General features: G+C 42.3%; 2 protein-coding genes across 2 annotated transcripts in view; both read left to right on the forward strand.

Moving 5' to 3' along the window:
• The first annotated feature begins 6,937 nt into the window (after nt 1-6,937).
• Nucleotides 6,938-7,750, forward strand: LOC119282566 (alpha-amylase/subtilisin inhibitor-like). The gene has a single exon (XM_037562746.1). It carries the CDS (start codon nt 6,967-6,969, stop codon nt 7,666-7,668), a length of 702 nt encoding a protein of 233 aa, XP_037418643.1. The 5' UTR covers nt 6,938-6,966; the 3' UTR covers nt 7,669-7,750.
• Nucleotides 7,751-17,298: 9,548 nt separating this feature from the next.
• Nucleotides 17,299-17,731, forward strand: part of LOC119280223 (endogenous alpha-amylase/subtilisin inhibitor-like) — a 7,345-nt gene continuing 6,912 nt past the window's right edge. The window contains exon 1 of the mRNA XM_037561148.1: nt 17,299-17,697. Coding sequence (XP_037417045.1) covers nt 17,299-17,697 — 399 coding nt within the window. The remainder of the gene's footprint in view (nt 17,698-17,731) is intronic.

A 17,731-nucleotide genomic window follows, 5' to 3' on the forward strand; every position in this document is an offset into this window, starting at 1 on the left:
GTTAGGCAATTAATTATCATTGTAAAGTTCTCATGATTTGTTGGGGCAGTTGCTCGGATTCGTTTTGAACATGCCTTTTTCATGTGTTTTTTGTAATGGAGTTGCTTCGTTTTGCTAGGCAGTTGCTTGGATTTTTTTGCTAGAACAGTTTTTCATTTTGTGTTTCCTTTGTAATTGAGTTGTTTTGGATTTTTTCTATAATAGATAAGTTGCATGGGGAGGGCATCAGATTGTTGTCCACAAAGGCTATCCAATTTCGTCATACATTTTCTCTGTCTAAACTAGACAATCTTAGTAGTAATGTGAGGGACAGTTGCTTGGTTTTTCTAGGACAATTTTTTTCATAGTTGGTTTTTAGTAATGCAGTGCTTGGATTTGATAGTACAGTTGCTTGGTTTTGTAGGATAGTTGCCCGGTTTTGCTAGAATAGTTTTGCATTGTGATTTTGTAATACATTTGATTGGTTTTGCACTATCTTTTGGTAATACAATTGCTTGGCTTTTCTAGGATAACTGCTTTGAGTTTTTACAAGGAATAATTGCTTTGGATCTTGCTGGAACAATTGTGTGGATTTCTACTAGAGGGGGCGGTTGCTTAGAGTTTGCTAGAACAATTGCTACATGCAGATGTGTATAAGGATTTTTCGTTGATAGGCAGTCATACTAGGAAAAAAAAGAAATTGCTTTCTTATAGCACTACAGTTGGCTCAATACAACCCAAAGTTGCCCGCGATAAAAGTTTGTCAAAATGTACCCATATGGGATCTAGTTTTAAAATACTCTTCGAGAAATCCAATGGTGAAAACGGATCTGAATTCCGATGCGCGAATCAAAAGTTATAGCTTTTGAATTTTTTTGAAACCCAAATAAATGCACGCGGGACAAGATCGTAGGTGATATCCTGAGTAGCGTGAATACGTCAAGTAGTTTCCTTTTGGCATGTCAGTTGGTTTCAGAATCACCTGGACATGGGGTGATGATGTGAGAAACGGATTTGCTTTTTTGGGAAAGTGACAGGCCGCCTTCCTTTTGGGGAGAGTGCTTGATCCTGCGAGTGGGCGCTCGAGGGCCAGGTAGCCACGTTCACTTATAAATTATGTAACGGAGTACTTAATTAAGATAGCTAGGTAGGCAAGTTTTGAAACAGACCCGCAATAGTTGAGTACTCATTAGAGAACCACAATAGCATAACTAGCTGCTACTCTCCTTTTACAATGCATCATCGTAATAAGGATCGTTTAAGTACTTCTTCACCAGATCTGCAAGAGAGACGGGCCGTTAGCATCAAGACCATGTTGTTTAATTAGTGCAAGCTTGCATCTCCTTCGGGCCGGTAGGTTTGCCGCTGTTGGAAACCCTGGCATGGTCGATGACATCCTTGTTGAGAATGGTCAAAAACTTCACTTGGATGTATCTGAACTCATCTTTGCGATCTCCAAGTAAACTTTGCTCCCAGGTTATCAGATTTTCCATGGTCAGCTCCCATCCGCCTAACGTGACAAACTCTATAGATGTAGTCATCAACATGAAGCTGGTACTCGCCAACACTGTTTCAGCACCCTCTGCATAATTTGCCCAACCACATCTCTGGCCACGAGCCCATTGGTCTATCACCATGTCCCGTGGTTACCCCATGCCTCGCCGCTATCACCACGTCGAGTCTCTACTGTCCTGAACGAGTCTCCTAGGTAGCTAACCAACACAGACTCAACCCCTACTGCAGAGGAACATCGGTCGTCGTTGAGTGATGCCGAGTATCATGTTTCGATCAGATCACTGGACCACAGTCTGAACCACGTGTCTCTAGCTTTTCCATTGAAATAGGCTTCGACTCTCGGAGCTCTTATGCCGTAGCCCCTCCATTAACTGAGTGAAGTCTTCCATCGGACACCAGCTCCATCGATCTTCAACATGACTCCATACAGCTGGGCATGCTACACCGCGCCCTGTCAATTTCAAGCTCCCATGTGTGCACTGTCTCGAATCAACCCCACACATTCGCCATGTTGAAGGACACAAATCCTCAACCCCACACCTTCGCCATGTTGAAGGACACAAATCCTCACATGCGCCACATGTTTCCGCGCCCCATAAGTCGGTCACCATCAGCACTGCGCTCATATGTCATCATTGCTAAAATCATCATCGTCTCTTGTATTGTCCGACATCCCTGTCGATTCATCGGACTATTAAGTCCGACCCAGCAGAACATGTATGGCTATAATCATACCTCACCTTATGTCGTATCAGCCCAACATATCATTGCCCAATGTCCCTGTAGAACATGTCCGACCCAGCCGAGTGAACTTGCTTGATGCCCCTGTAGAACATGGTCACCTGCGACGCGTTCTAGACTCCACTGAGACGTGTACGCGCGTCCCCATTCCGCCACAAAAGTCTGAGTACACACTTGGTAAGAACTATAAGAGCGTCTCCAACAGCCTTTGTATATTGGATTGCTAAAATCATGTTATAGCAAGAGGAGAAAGAAGGTTTACAAAGCCAACATATTTTTTGATTTGGTAGCCTTTGTATATCGGGTTGCTATATTTGCACAAAACACACAATGACATGTGGGGACAGTTTGTCATAGACACATCACACGTATACCAACATAACTCCTGCACACGCGTCTGCGTACACCCACGCAGCACACATGCGTACACGTACACACACATACATGTATATACACACGCGCGTACACGTACACGTACACTCGCAACACACACGCGTGCACGTACACATGCATGTAGATATACACATGCACGCACATACACGTACACGCACACATAACTCACACATGCAACACACACATACACGCACACATGACACATGGGGTCACTAGTCATTAAGACAAAAATATGAAGAGGGACACTTTTACAAAGCCTTGTTAAAATTTAGCTAGTGCCTTTTGGGTTTGCAAATATGCAAAGTGAGATGGCAGCAAGCTTTGTAAAAAAAATTGGGTGAGGACCACTTATTCAAAGGCCGTTGGAGGGCTTCTCTCTAAAAAAAGACTGTTGGAGGAGGTTTTTTGCCGAAGGTTGCTAAAATATTTAGTAGAAAGGCTGTTGGAGATGCTCTAACTTCAACCACAAGTATCTGCACCCACATGCCATCTTTGTGTGCAACTTGTTGAACCATCAAGATTGACAAAAAAGAAAAGAAAAAGACTGGCCCTTAAGCACAGCACGGTCCGTACCAACCTCTTATTGGGACCTCTTTTTTCCCGCAAACAAATCAAACTTGCATTCGCAGCCTCCAAAGCTTTTTATTCAATCATCACAATATTTACAGGGACGAAATGAACATCATTGGGCTGACCTAACCAAACATGGTGGCCAGCCCCTAAGGATAATGCAGCTTTTCCTTCGGCCTTACACTTCTCGCCGTCTCGTGCACCATCCGCCTAGGCCTCAGTTCACGCAGCCACCTCGATCCGGGAGCTCCTATACGGCGCGTTCAGCGCCGTGGAGGCAAACCGGCGCCTACTAGCAACAAAAATCGCAAAGATACACCGGACTGACGATTCGAATGCGCGCCTGTAAACTGCAGCATTATTCAGCAAGCCACTACACCACCAGAACTCTAGTGTTTTGTAGCAAACGCGAACCAATAAGAACCAAAAAAGCCGCACTATTTATTCCGTATTCTTAAACTATTCATTTTTTGGAACAGTCGATTTGTTAATGAAAAAAGTTCATAGAATTTTGAAAAATGTTCATCGATTAGAAAAAAAAAGTACGTCAAATTTGGAAGTAGTTCATTGATCTCGACAAAAGTTCATCAATTTTGATGAAAGTTCATCGAATTTTGAAAAAAGTTCATCAAATTTGAAAAAGAGTTCATCGATTTTGAAAAAAGTTCATCATGGTTGGCAAAAAAATCATCGAGTTTGTAAAAAAAATCATCAACTTTTAAAAAAACAATCTAATTTAAAAAGTTCATCAATTTATAAAAAATGGGTCACGAAATTTGAGAAAAATATGCACATTAAATAAAAAAATGAATAGAAAAGTATAAAAGAACAAAATGAACTTAAAAATTAAATAAATGAAGAAAAGGAAGTGTATTGGCAAAGCGGGGGCGGTGGTCCGATGGTTCGTGTGTAACCATCGCACCGAAGGGTTGGCCAAATCCTATCCGACGCCTTAAGCGCCGAATACAGGCCATTTGGTACAGGGCGCACACCCCCCTGTACACTTGGTTTTATAGCGGGCCAGCCCATCTTGCTTTCCTGTTTCTTAAAAATCTCCCCAAAAAAGCTCCGCCAGCCGCGACTGGAACCACACCCGTTTGTTCGGGTAGCCATCACGTTAATCAGTTGGACCAGATGACCACATGTGCTATAGTCGTTCTTTTTATTTTCTTTATATAAACACAGAAAAGGCAGCTATTTTCCATGTTTCCTTCTCTTTTTTTCTATCTTTGTTTCTTTTCTCTTTCTTAAAATGAGTGAACTTTTTTAAAGGTGGCCAAATTTTCACAAAATCAGTGAACTTTTTTCAAGTTCGATGAACTTTCTCAAATTCGATGAACTTTTTTCATATGTGATGAACTTTTAAAAAAAAATTGATGAAACTTTTTTTCAAATTGATGAACTTTTTTCAATCTCGATGAACTTTTTTCAAATTCGATGAACTTTTTTCAAATTTGATGAACTTTTTTTTAAAATAGGTGAACTTTTTTCGAAGTCGATGAACTTTTTTTTAAATCGGTGAACTTTTTTTGAAAATTGGTGAACTTTTTCCAAAGTCGATGAACTTTTTTAGAAAATCGATAAAAAAATCAGTTTTATGAAACTTTGAATCGGTGAATGTTTTTGAATACATGAGTTTTTTTCTAATTCATTATTATTTTAAATATGTGGACATTCAAATTTTGTTCATATTTCTTTTCAAAAGAAATCTTGTTTTTTCTAAAAAGCGCGTCTAAAGTTAGTTCTTTGAGGTTTCGTGTTGCAAGCTATCAATAAGAGCTTAATAGGTCTATTGGTTGGCCACCAAGCTTTGGTGCTAACTGGCGCAGGATCGAATCCTATCAAAATTGAGATTCTTGGTAGTTTTTCTGTGCATTAATACATTGTTTGCACTCCCTTGCATTCTCATGGGCCGGCCCCACTAGTGTGGTGCAGTGGGCGCCAGTTGCGTTAACGGGCGCATAAGGCGCTGGGGAGGAGCTCTCGAAGGGTCGCGAGTTCGATTTCCTCAACCTACGCATCTTTTACGTGTCTGGAAACAGAAAATGGGCTGAGCCCAGTAAATGTGGCTGCAGGCGCCCGTTAGCAAAATACACATTAACAGGCCTATACAGCGCCAAATAGAAAATGCCCCTCGATCCCGACGCAAAACAACAAAGAGGACCGCCCTGCTGGCCTGCTGGCACCGCCGCGCCTTGCTGCCTACCCAGCTGCACGGCGCGTCGCACAAGGAAGCACACACAGGCCCGGCTGGCGTTGGGCCGTTTGCGCGCCTTACCCGCACAAGCCGCTCGCTCTAATTGAGAGACACGCTTGCCTCCAATCAGATCGCCGCTGCACCTTCCTGGCCTCGCCTGCTGGCTGCTGCTTGCTTGCCTGCACTCGACTGCTCCTGATCACTTTTCCCTCGACATCAAAAAAAGAAAAAGAAAACAGATTCATTAATAAAATGGAGCACTGTAACTCTCTCAATATGAAATAAAACTTCTTTTCCCTCGCAAAAAAATGGAGCATTGTACATCTACATACCTATATCTATGTACTCCCTCCGTCCCATAATGTAAAATATTTTTTGACTCTAGTGTAGTGTTAAAAAACGTCTTACATTATGGACGGAGGGAGTAGTACATAATAAACCCAAAAAATAATCCATGACACTAATTAGGTCGATCTGCAGAAAATAGTGTGGCAGAAAGCAAATCTATGTCATTAAATGAGATCCACCTGGTCACATAGTTCTTTAGATTTTCGATATACGTAATTCTTTATTGATAATACTTATCATTTATAAATGCAGGATTGTATTTCCAGCTACCTATCTGCAGAATAAACACAAAAGATTTTGTTAATAAATGGAGCATTGCATATATGCCCTCCTATGCATATAATAAATTGATCAAAGAAAAAAATCTATAACACTAATGAGGCTTATCTACACAAAATAGTATTGCAGGAAGAGCCAAACCTATAACTTTAAATGAGTTGCACCTGCAATCACATATTTCTTTAGATTTTTTATATACAAAATTCTTGCTTGATAAAACTTATCATTACTAAACCAAGGATTATATATTCAACTATCTATCGGTAGAATAAAGAAAAAAGATTTTATTATTAAATGGAGTGGTGTATATCTGCCTACCTATGCACACAAAACAAATTGATCCAAGAATAAAAAATCTATGTCACCAATGAATCTTATCGCAGAAAATATTGTGGCAGAAAGAACCGAACCTGGGACATTGAATCAGGTCCACCTACAATCACATAATTCTTTCGATTCTCTCTCTCTCTCTCTCTCTCTCTCTCTCTCTCTCTCTCTCTCTCTCTATATATATATATATATATATATATATATATATATATATATATATATCCGAGGATTGCACTGTATAACTTATCATTAATAAATGGAGGATTGCACTGTATATCCAACTATCTATCCGAGGAATAAAGAAAAAAAGAAATTCATTAATAAATGAAGGACTGTATATCTCCCTACCTATGCACACACAACAAACTGATCGAAGAAGAAAAAAACTATGACACTAATGAGGCTTGTATATAATAATTGTTGCGGCAGAAAGAACCGAATCTAGGACATTGAATGAGATACACCTACAATCTCGAAATACTATGCATATCTATCCTTTTTAAATGCCAGAAATTACATGTTCCTCGACACACCATCTATATAATCCTACTATCTGGATGCCGCTGAGCAGAACAACACAATCAACTTAATTACGAGTTACTACTTTCATAGCCATGGAACACTTCCGTTTCCTGGTCATCCTCTCACTCTCTGGCTTGGCCATGGCCTTGCAGCTAATCAACCCGTGCAACGCTGCGCAAGCTCAGCCGCAGGCGATCTACGACACAGATGGCCATGAGCTAACAAGCCACAACATGTACAACATCATGCCGGTGGACCGCAATCTGAGCGACCAATGTGTCTACGTTAGCTCATTACGGGACCCCAGATGTCGTATGCGTGCGATTCTAACACCGTGCAAGAAGTTTGGCAGGAATCCAGACGGGTATGTTTCGATCAAGCTGGCGGAGGGGAGCTCCAGCTCCAGCAAGGAGGCGTCACCCCGCCTCTCGACCGACGTCGTGATCGAGTTTCGCGGCGTGGTCACCTGGTGCATGCATCGTCTCCAGTGGTACGCCCATGGAGGGATCACGAACCAGACGCATGTGACAGTCGGCCGCCCCGAAGGGATGGAGGGGTGCGAAGCGCCGGCAGGCACATGCAAGAAGAGTTTCATGTTTCGCGTCGAGAAGCACGGCACCGGGTACAAGCTGACGTCATGCTTCCATGCGCCGTGCCGCGATCTGGTGTTGTTCGACTACAATGGACACAGGTGGCTGACCATAGAGAAAGATGGGCGTGAGCCTCTGGTGGTTGTGTTCAAGAAGTTCCATCTCGCCAGCTTGCCTCCTGCAAATCCTCCCAAACTAGGCTAGTGTGTATGCTACTATGTATGTGTACTTGCTTAACCGTTTGCTGCAAGGAATAAATTTCTAGTAGAAGCATGAAACAGTCCTATTTTGCTGGTCGTCCGGTATTGCTTTCTTTTTTCGGGTCATTCTAGTGCACCATGTATCAAAGTGTTTTGAGACCTTGATCGGAACATCAAGAGCTCACCCAGCTGTCCACATGAGTCGAGTCAACTGCAAGAAACCACCACATTTGTGACTAGGTGCATGGCAATGCTGCTACACGCCCACTGCCTCCTGCTGTTCGAGACGACATGCGCACACAACACCTGATGTTGAAGACGATACACACACACTACACCCCCTGTGCGCTGCGACTAGCAACAAATTGGTGTTGGAGATGGCGCCGACAGTGCTGCAAGTGGCAACCGCCGAGGCTGGTCCTGACATGGGATGTTGCAACCACGACCTCAGCAAGCTAGAACTAGCAACAACCTATGTTGGAACCTTAACCAGCGGTTGCTGGAACCAGTGTCAGGGTTTTCTCAAACCAGAGGCACCTTGGGTTGCAACCAGCAAGCTAGTGAGCTGGAACTAAAATGGCGGCGAGCTGCAATCGGCGGGCGCCAATGTTGGAACCATCTCGGCGGTGAGCTAAAACCTACTGGCGCTGATGCTAGAATCAGCTATCGGCGGTGCTGCGATCCTAGATGACCACGCCATAACCTGGAAGCCGGTTATACAAGCCAACCTAAACTATGGAGTTGCCACCGACAGCACCAAAGGCTGCAAGTAGCAGACGAGATGTTGCGACCGGTATTTTTGCATCCGCAGATGTTGTGTTGCGACAAACTTGTGAGTTTTGGAATGCATGCAAGGGGTGGTGCACGCGCGGAATTGTGTTGTAGCAGGCTGCAACTCGCTCAGGTCAACACTCCATCTTGTCTCTTTATTTCGTATCTATTTCTTGGGACGAAACTATAGGAAAGAGATTACGTGTGAGATTGAGGTCGAACAGTTAAACAGGGTTGCATCAAACGGTCGTGTAGTGACCACCAAAAATTTGGGCCGACCGAATGGCGCCAACGTCCATCTTCTCTCTTTCTTTTGATTCATTTCCTCAATATGTTGCGTGTTTCTGTCGTAGGCGACGCATACAACAACGGTGGCCAAGGCCCAGGTGTCGAGCCCCTAATCCATGTTCATTTCCATGTCCCTGGTGGTGGTGAGCTACTCTGCCAGCACCCTCCTAGTTATTCTTTTCCCCCGACCTTGATGTGTTTGACGATGCTGTTGAAGAAGGACCTGATCGTTGGCTGCGGTGCTTCCCCACCCCATAAGGCCTAATTTGGTCGCAAGGAGAAAATATCCTACGGCCACGGGGGATTTCCATGGCCATCGGGGACCCTCACCTTCCATCACGGCGAGATCACCATTTCGGGTTTGGATCGCAGGAAGTAGGGGAGGTGATGAAAACACTAAAGGTAGCGCTCAGGTGAAGGAGATCGCTATACGGTAGGTATGCTTTACCCTGTCGCCTCCCGCACGCCAATTGGTGGCTTTTCTCTCCGACGACTGTAGGCATGGATCTCCAACCCGGGGAAAGGACGGGGATCGGGACAGAATATTCACAGCGAGCGATCGACCTAATGTCGTGGTAGTTTTCCATGGGCCGATTGGCCTCGTGGGCTATGCACCCTGGATTTTAGCGGGGATCGCCCCGGGATAACGAGCTACCAAATGAGCCCTAAGAGAGCCTTGTTTTCCCTTTCCTTCTCCCATCTACGCCTTCCTCATTGGCTATTCCATTGGATGATTTGCTCTCTTGATTATTCTCTACTCTGATCAGCGATGGCAGATAGTACTCTTACCCCATCAAGGAGAGCTCCAGTTAGGAACTCAAGCTCAAGTACAATGGCAAGAACAGCAACACCTTCCACTCATGTCGAGCATTTGCAATAGCTGCGCTAAAATAAGGCACTATCCCTTTTCTAAAATAAGGCAATACGAGATGCAGTTCTACTAGAAATCTAGAATAGGGATCACGAGAGGTCGAAGCGCAAGAACGACTGCGAGGTAGGGCCTTCACGGGTCAAGGAGGAGGATGCATGCCCCTCCAGTGTGGTCAACCCATGTTTCGGCGACGAGAGTGACGTGTCCTACGAGAGTTACATGTCCGATGAAATTTACGGGGACAACCTGTAGTGTTTCTAGTTTAAGTTTGCATGTAGTAGTTGAGCTATGTTTGTATTTTGCATGTTTAAACTTTGAATGTTTGGGACTTTGGATCGACGTATGAAATATGGTCGAAGCGTTCGAATGTTTGTTTAAAAGAAATGAGGTTTTGCTGTTTTGGGTGCCCTATTTTAGGGCAGCTGTTGAACACACGGAATTTTCCGTGTCCTAAAAAGCACTTTTTAGTGCCCAAAAATTTAACCCACACACATTTTGTTCAATGGGTGGAGAAAGCTCCACCCATTATTCCCCTCCTCTTCCTGAGCTAACATCGGTTAATGATTACTTTTGGGGGGAATGGGCGAGATAGCAGAGAATTTATATGCCATTTCTTGCTGGAGTCAGTGGGACGGCGGACTGATTATTTAGTTGTAGTCAGTTGTCCGATGTGTAGTGTTTACAATGATGGTTATGCAGATTTTAGATGAGTGTATCAGCCTATGATTGTCTCACGAGTCTCCTCGATTACCTGTTATAGCGGTTTGGACACTGAATTTTGTGTAGCTTCTCCCCCAGGTTTATCTACACACATAATTGGGGAGAAGTGTAAATTTGCGACCAGATACTGTGAACTGTGGTCAGAATTCTGAAGCATATTCTAGATTGCTGCTGCCTGCTGCTACTATGAACAGAGTGGAAAGACCCTCGGAAAGCAGGAGCTTCTGTGTATGCATCATTAATCGCCTTTTTTTATGCGCATGCTCCTCTTTAACTCATTTGTATGAAGTGCACGACGGCAATTATTTCAGTTTTTCCTTGTTTGTAGTAATCCATCTTTTTATAATGTCCAATTTATTAATGATTGTATGGAATTAACAAAGAAGTGTAATGGAGCGTATGCAGAATGGAGTAGCATTCAAATAGTGGACTACCGCAACCAACAATCGCTACACACGAGTATCGCCCCCGGCAATCCCTATTAACTGCGCAGGTCTCTTAGTAGCGACGTATCGCATACTGCCATCGCAAGCTTCAAAGTTAATAGAGGACGTTTCTTTCACCCTATTCTGCACTGGGGTTGAAAAAGTTCTAAAACCTTTCATGTCCATTTTTTTTTGTTTCCATTCGATTTTCTACAGCTTTTACTTTCCATTTATTTTCAATTTCATAAACAATGTTTATTATCAAGCATTTTTGTATATCATGAATTTTCTGAAATCGCAATTTTTTTAAATTTGTCAACATCTAATATTTCATGAATTCATATTTTTTTCCTAAATTTATGAACATTTTTAACAAACTTAAAATATTTAAATTTTGGGAGCCTTTTTTCAAAAATCATGAACATTTTGAATTCATGAACATTAGTTTATCCACGAAAAAAAATTAATTCGCAAACATTTCTCTAATCCATGAACAATATTTGATTTCATGGACATTTTTATTTTGAATTCATGAACACTTTTTGCAAAACTGTGAACATTTTTTATATTCACAAAAATATTTTTCAAATCATGAACATTTTTTAACTGGCACACACTATTTTAAAAATCATGAAAAAAATTCAAATTCATGAACATTTTGTCAAATTCGGGAACTTTTTCTGAATTAATAAATAATTTCAAAATTCAGAATTTTTTGAAAATTCATGAATATTTTTTGAATTCGTAAACATATAATATTTTCATTCATAAGCATGTATTTTTTTATTTTTTCGAAAAATCATGAATATTTTTTTAATTCAACTATTTTTTTATTCATAAGCATGTATTTTTTTTTTGTTTTTTGAAAATATCTTAATACGAAACCAACCAAATAAGAAACAGCAGAAAAGAACCATTGAAGAAAGGCTATTTAAGTACTAATTGTTTAACTCTATAGGTCGTCCAATTTAGTTTTTTTTTTTGGGGGGAGGGGGGGGGTGTCAAGGGTGCGCAAGTCAGGGAGTATGAGCTCTCAACCCCCATTCCCCAGTAATGCACGTGTCACTTGCCCATTAGCCTATTAGAAACGTGTTCATGAATAGGGGATTACGTAGTACTTCCTCCGTTCCGATTTACTCATCGTGGTTTTAGTTCAAATTTAAATTAAAACCATGAAGTGTAAATCGGAACGGAGGGAGTATGTTTCTGGAAGCCTCGGCTTGTGATGGACTATCTATACATTGTTTTATTAATATCCGGAAAAGGAACCTCTACATAGTTCTAACCTGCTTCATAAAATAAATCAACTGCGCAAAAAGGGAAAAAACATGAAAAGGTTGGTCACTGCGTTGCCTTCGGATTCATGAATTCTAGCCATTCATTGGTCAGTTGATTGATTAATTGATTGTCATAGCAGCTTCCAGGTTTAGATTTTGGGTCCAGATAATGCCCACACGTGTGGCATGCTAGACATCCGTTCACGCACTGTGTGTGACGTGAGCAGAAGGCAACCCACACGGGTTGTGTATGGGCGAATACTAGAATTGCCCACACGTGCAGGCGCAGGTACTTCGTGCCATACGCCCAACAAGTACCACTCATCTTCATCCCGCGCGTGTGGCATGAAGCAAAAATACCCACACGTCCTCGCGCAACTATGTTAGGTACCCGCGGGATAACGATTTAGTTGCCATCCGGGATGGCAAATGTAGTTGTAAAAGCATGGTAACTCTATCTGTTTTGGTTAACTATAATTGTCATGTCTAATTTATGGTAGTTGCCGCGTGTAAACAAACCATAGTTGCCATGTGTGATTAACCACTTGCCACATATGGTCAAACAGTAGTTGACATGTGTGTTTACCGAGTTGCCACGTCTGGTCCAACCATAGTTGCCATGTATGGCTAATCACAGTTGTCATGTGTGTTTATCTGGTTGCCACGTACGCACAACTGCAGTTGCCGTCTAGCAACGAATCATAGTTGCCATATATATTTACCTAATTGCCATGTACGCGTAACTGCAGTTGCCATTCAATAAGGTACGCGTAAAAACAGTTCGCCCACACGCGAATGGACTAGGTGGTGGCTGTGTGGGCAGAAACTAGTTCGCCCACACAGCATGCTGCGGGGCGTGTGGGCGAACTCTCCAACGCCCACACACCAGCCCCGTCCTACGTGGCACGCAAATTCTGCCTCAATCTGTCAAGATTCGTGCAAACTCGACTGGACGATGATCCACGCGTGTGGGCGAGTTGCAAAACTGCCACACGTGTGGGTGTTATCATTTAGGTAGATTTTTGACTTGAATTTAGGGTGCGTAGTGTCCCCCTTCACTATTAACACAGTTTGGGTTGTAACTTCAAATTTGATGATGAATTATTCCCTTTTTAAGCCATTGGCGTCGAGTGATTTTATACGCTCTATGTATATTCCCTTTCTATATTGACCTGATGAGGATTATAATTTAAATGATGTAAATGAATGTTTCATTTATATATGCAAACGAAGCTGTAGTTTTTGTTGTTTAAATGGTACTTATGATATTTTTTTTGAGGTCAAGTACTTATGATACTTTTTTAATTAATCATCTCATACGCTACTTCTGCAACAATGCAGAAGTATTAAGGCTTGCTTTCAGGATGGTGAACCGTAATGTGTCAAAGTTATTTTATAATCCTTTGTGGATACGGTATTTGCGGAACTAAAGATGGCTTGGTTAAACAAACAATAAGATGTGAAAAACTAGTTGGGTAAGGTACAGTATCGTAATCAACTCAAATGCCATACATTTACCAAGTTCATCTTGTTTCTTTTACTATTCTATTTTCATAATATACAATGGCATCGACAGCTAACCTCGAATTACCCTCCTGTTGATCCCGGCACTGAAACAGGAGTTATCCTAACCGAGCACTTCCCGTCAATGGGTTTGGCTTAACGCCACTCATGGTGTACCACTCTGTTGAAGAAAATAGTTGAGTATATCGCAGTTAAGGGGTTTTGGGATCCCAAAACTAAATCTGTTTGTATGTACGTGCCACTTTTATATGTACAACAAGCCATATAATATTTTGTCTTAATGGTCTATAATTTATTTCCATTTTGCCTCCGATACAATTTTACAATGATCTCCTAGGACCAGTTAAATTAGCCAAACGAAAAATGTATGCATACACATGAGGACTTGTTTCGTAATTTACTTTGTTGCGACACCAAAATTTTAAAAAAACTAGTCCCCAAGTAAACTGCTAGAAAATTTCAACTAATTTGAGTTTATCTTTATTTTTAGGGAACATAAATTAGTAATATTATCATATACCAGATTCAGATTAAATTTATTTACAATGTGCTTGGGAGGAAGATGAGAAGACGTGGATGCTGGCCGTGCCATTGATGGAGATGGAAGCCATGCGGAGGAGATCAAGAGCATCAACAACCTCTTGGCCCCGCTCGATGTTGTTGCGGCCATCAACATCAACAACATGGACCCTCTCGCGAGGCAACTCCTGGAGTACCTAGGCTAGGGTTCTCTCTAGAAGAAGAACATGCTGCTGACCAATATATTGAACGAGGATGAGAAGGATGACAACGATGGGGGAAGAAAAGACGGTTACCACCACGAGTGAAGATGACTATTGTTGGGGAACGTAGTAATTTCAAAAAATTTCCTACGTACACGCAAGATCATGGTGATGGCATAGCAACGAGAGGGGAGAGTGTTGTCCACGTACCCTCGTAGATCGTAAGCGGAAGCGTTAGCACAATGCGGTTGATGTAGTCATACGTCTTCACGATCCGACCGATCCAAGCACCGAACGTACGGCACCTCCGAGTTCAGCACACGTTCAGCTCGATGACGATCCCCGGGCTCCGATCCAGCAAAGCTTCGGGGATGAGTTCCGTCAGCACGACGGCATGGTGACGATGATGATGCTCTACCGGCGCAGGGCTTCGCCTAAACTCCGCGATGATATGAACAAGGTGGAATATGGTGGAGGGGGGCACCGCACACGGCTAAGGTACGATCCGTAGATCAACTTGTGTTGCCGTGCCTAGAGGTGCCCCCCTGCCCCCGTATATAAAGGAGCAAGGGGGGAGGGGGCGGCCGGCCTAGGAGGGGCGCGCCAAGGTGAGTCCTACTCCCACCGGGAGTAGGACTCCCTCCTTCCTTGTTGGAGTAGGAGAAGGGGAGGAAAGAGGAGGAGAGGAGGAAGGAAAGGGGGGCCGCACCCCTTGTCCAATTCGGACCAGAGAGGGGCTGCGCGCCTCCTTCCTTTCGGCCTCTCTCCTCTATTCCCGTATGGCCCAATAAGGCCCATATACTCCCCGGCGAATTCCCGTAACTCTCCGGTACTCCGAAAAATATCCGAATCACTCGGAACCTTTCCGAACTCCGAATATAGTCGTCCAATATATCGATCTTTACGTCTCGACCATTTCGAGACTCCTCGTCATGTCCCCGTTCTCATCCGGGACTCCAAACTCCTTCGGTACATCAAAACTCATAAACTCATAATATAACTGTCATCGAAACCTTAAGCGTGCGGACCCTACGGGTTCGAGAACTATGTAGACATGACCGAGAACTATTCTCGGTCAATAACCAATAGCGGAACCTGGATGCCCATATTGGCTCCTACATATTCTACAAAGATCTTTATCGGTCAAACCGCATAACAACATACATTGTTCCCTTTGTCATCGGCATGTTACTTGCCCGAGATTCGATCGTCGGTATCCAATACCTAGTTCAGTCTCATTATTGGCAAGTCTCTTTACTCGTTCCGTAATACATCATCTCGCAACTAACTCATTAGTTGCAATGCTTGCAAGGCTTAAGTGATGTGCATTACGGAGAGGGCCCAGAGATACCTCTCCGACAATCGAAGTGACAAAACCTAATCTCGAAATACGCCAACCCAACATGTACCTTTGAAGACACATGTAGTACTCCTTTATAATTACCCAGTTACGTTGTGACGTTTGGTAGCACCCAAAGTGTTCCTCCGGTAAACGGGAGTTGCATAATCTCATAGTTACAAGAACATGTATAAGTCATGAAGAAAGCAATAGCAACATACTAAACGATCGGGTGCTAAGCTAACGGAATGGGTCATGTCAATCAGATCATTCAACTAATGATGTTAATCAAATAACAACTCTTTTGTCTATGGTTAGGAAACATAACCATCTTTGATTAACAAGCTAGTCAAGTAGAGGCATAGTAGTGACACTCTGTTTGTCTATATATTCACACATGTATTATGTTTCCGGTTAATACAATTCTAGCATGAATAATAAACATTTATCATGATATAAGAAAATAAATAATAACTTTATTATTGCCTCTAGGGCATATTTCCTTCAACTATGACAAACCCAAGTGATGTGCATGAGAATCATAAGGTATGTGTTAGTTTGTAACATATAATTGCCTGGACCATTGCTCTCTATGTTTACATCATCGTGTTACATTGCAGTTGAAGTGAATTCCATTTTTTTCCAAAATTTTGCAGGTTATCCTTTATATATATGAAAAATATGATATACATTATATTCGCAATCAGAATAAATATATACATGTGAAATTTAATATGCATTGTATTCATAAGGGTAAGCGGAAAAAGTGAAAAGCCTATGGCAATGCACGGGCGGGCGTTCTACTAGTATCAATTAATGTGGTCCACCTACAGTCACATAATTCCTTAGATTTCAGATATAGAAAATTCTTTATTGATAATAATATCATTAATAAATGCATGATTCTATATTTCATTAATAAATGGAGCATTGTATATCTCCCTACCTCTGCACACAGAATAAATTGGTCAAAAAAAATCTATGCCACAAATGATGCTTATCTACAGAAAATAGTGTTGCGGAAAGAACCAAACCTGTAACATTGAATGAGGTCGACCTACAATCACATATTTCTTTAGATTTTTGGTACACATAATTCTTTCTTGATAAAACTTAACATTAATAAATGGAGATTGTATATCCAACTATCTATATGTGCTATATGTACGCAGAATAAAGAAACAGATTTCATTAATAAATGGAGCATTGTATATCTCCGTACCTATGCACACAAAATAAATTGATTGAAGAAAAAAAAAGTCAATGACAGGAATGAGTCTTATCTAGGGAAAATATTGTGGTACAAAGATACGAACCTCGGACATTTAATCACGTCCACTTAGGATCATTAATAAATGGAGGATTATATATCCAATAATATATATGAAAGAAAAAATATTTCATTAATAAATTGAACATTGTATATCTTCCTACCCATGCACACACAATAAATTGACCGAAGAAAAAAAATCTATGACACTAATGAGGCTTATCTACAGAAAATATTGCGGCAGAAAGAACCAAATCCAGGACATTGAATGAGGTTACAATCTTGAACTACTACTATGCATATATTTTCTACTTAAATGCTAGCAATTAATTGTTGCTCACCACAGACCGCACTATCTATATAATCCTACTATCTGGATGCCCCAAGCAACAACATCAACTTATTGTGAGTTAATACTTTCATAGACATGGAACACTTTTGTTTCTTGGTCATCGTCTCACTCTCTGGTTTGGCTATGGCCCTGCAGCTGACCACCCCGTGCTACGCTGCGCAAGCTCAGCCACAACCGATCTACGACATAGATGGCGACGAGCTAACAAGTAACAGTACGTACACCATCATGGCAGCGGATCGCAATCTGAGCGACCATTGTGTCTCTGTTGGCTCATTTCGGAGGGAGGAATGTCATAGGCATGCGACCCTGACACCGTGCAAGCAATTTGGCGGGATGCGAGGCGTGCATGTGTCGATCAAGCCGGCGGAGGCGAGCGATGGCTCTGGCAAGGAAGCGTCAATCCGCCTCTCGACCGACGTCGTGATCGAATTCAAAGGCGTGGTCACCTGGTGCAAGCACCATCTCCAGTCAGTGGCGGAGACAAGGGGGGGCGAGCAGGGGCCAG

The sequence above is a fragment of the Triticum dicoccoides genome, chromosome 3B (assembly GCF_002162155.2).
Source record: "Triticum dicoccoides isolate Atlit2015 ecotype Zavitan chromosome 3B, WEW_v2.0, whole genome shotgun sequence".
Taxonomy (NCBI): Eukaryota; Viridiplantae; Streptophyta; class Magnoliopsida; order Poales; family Poaceae; genus Triticum; species Triticum dicoccoides.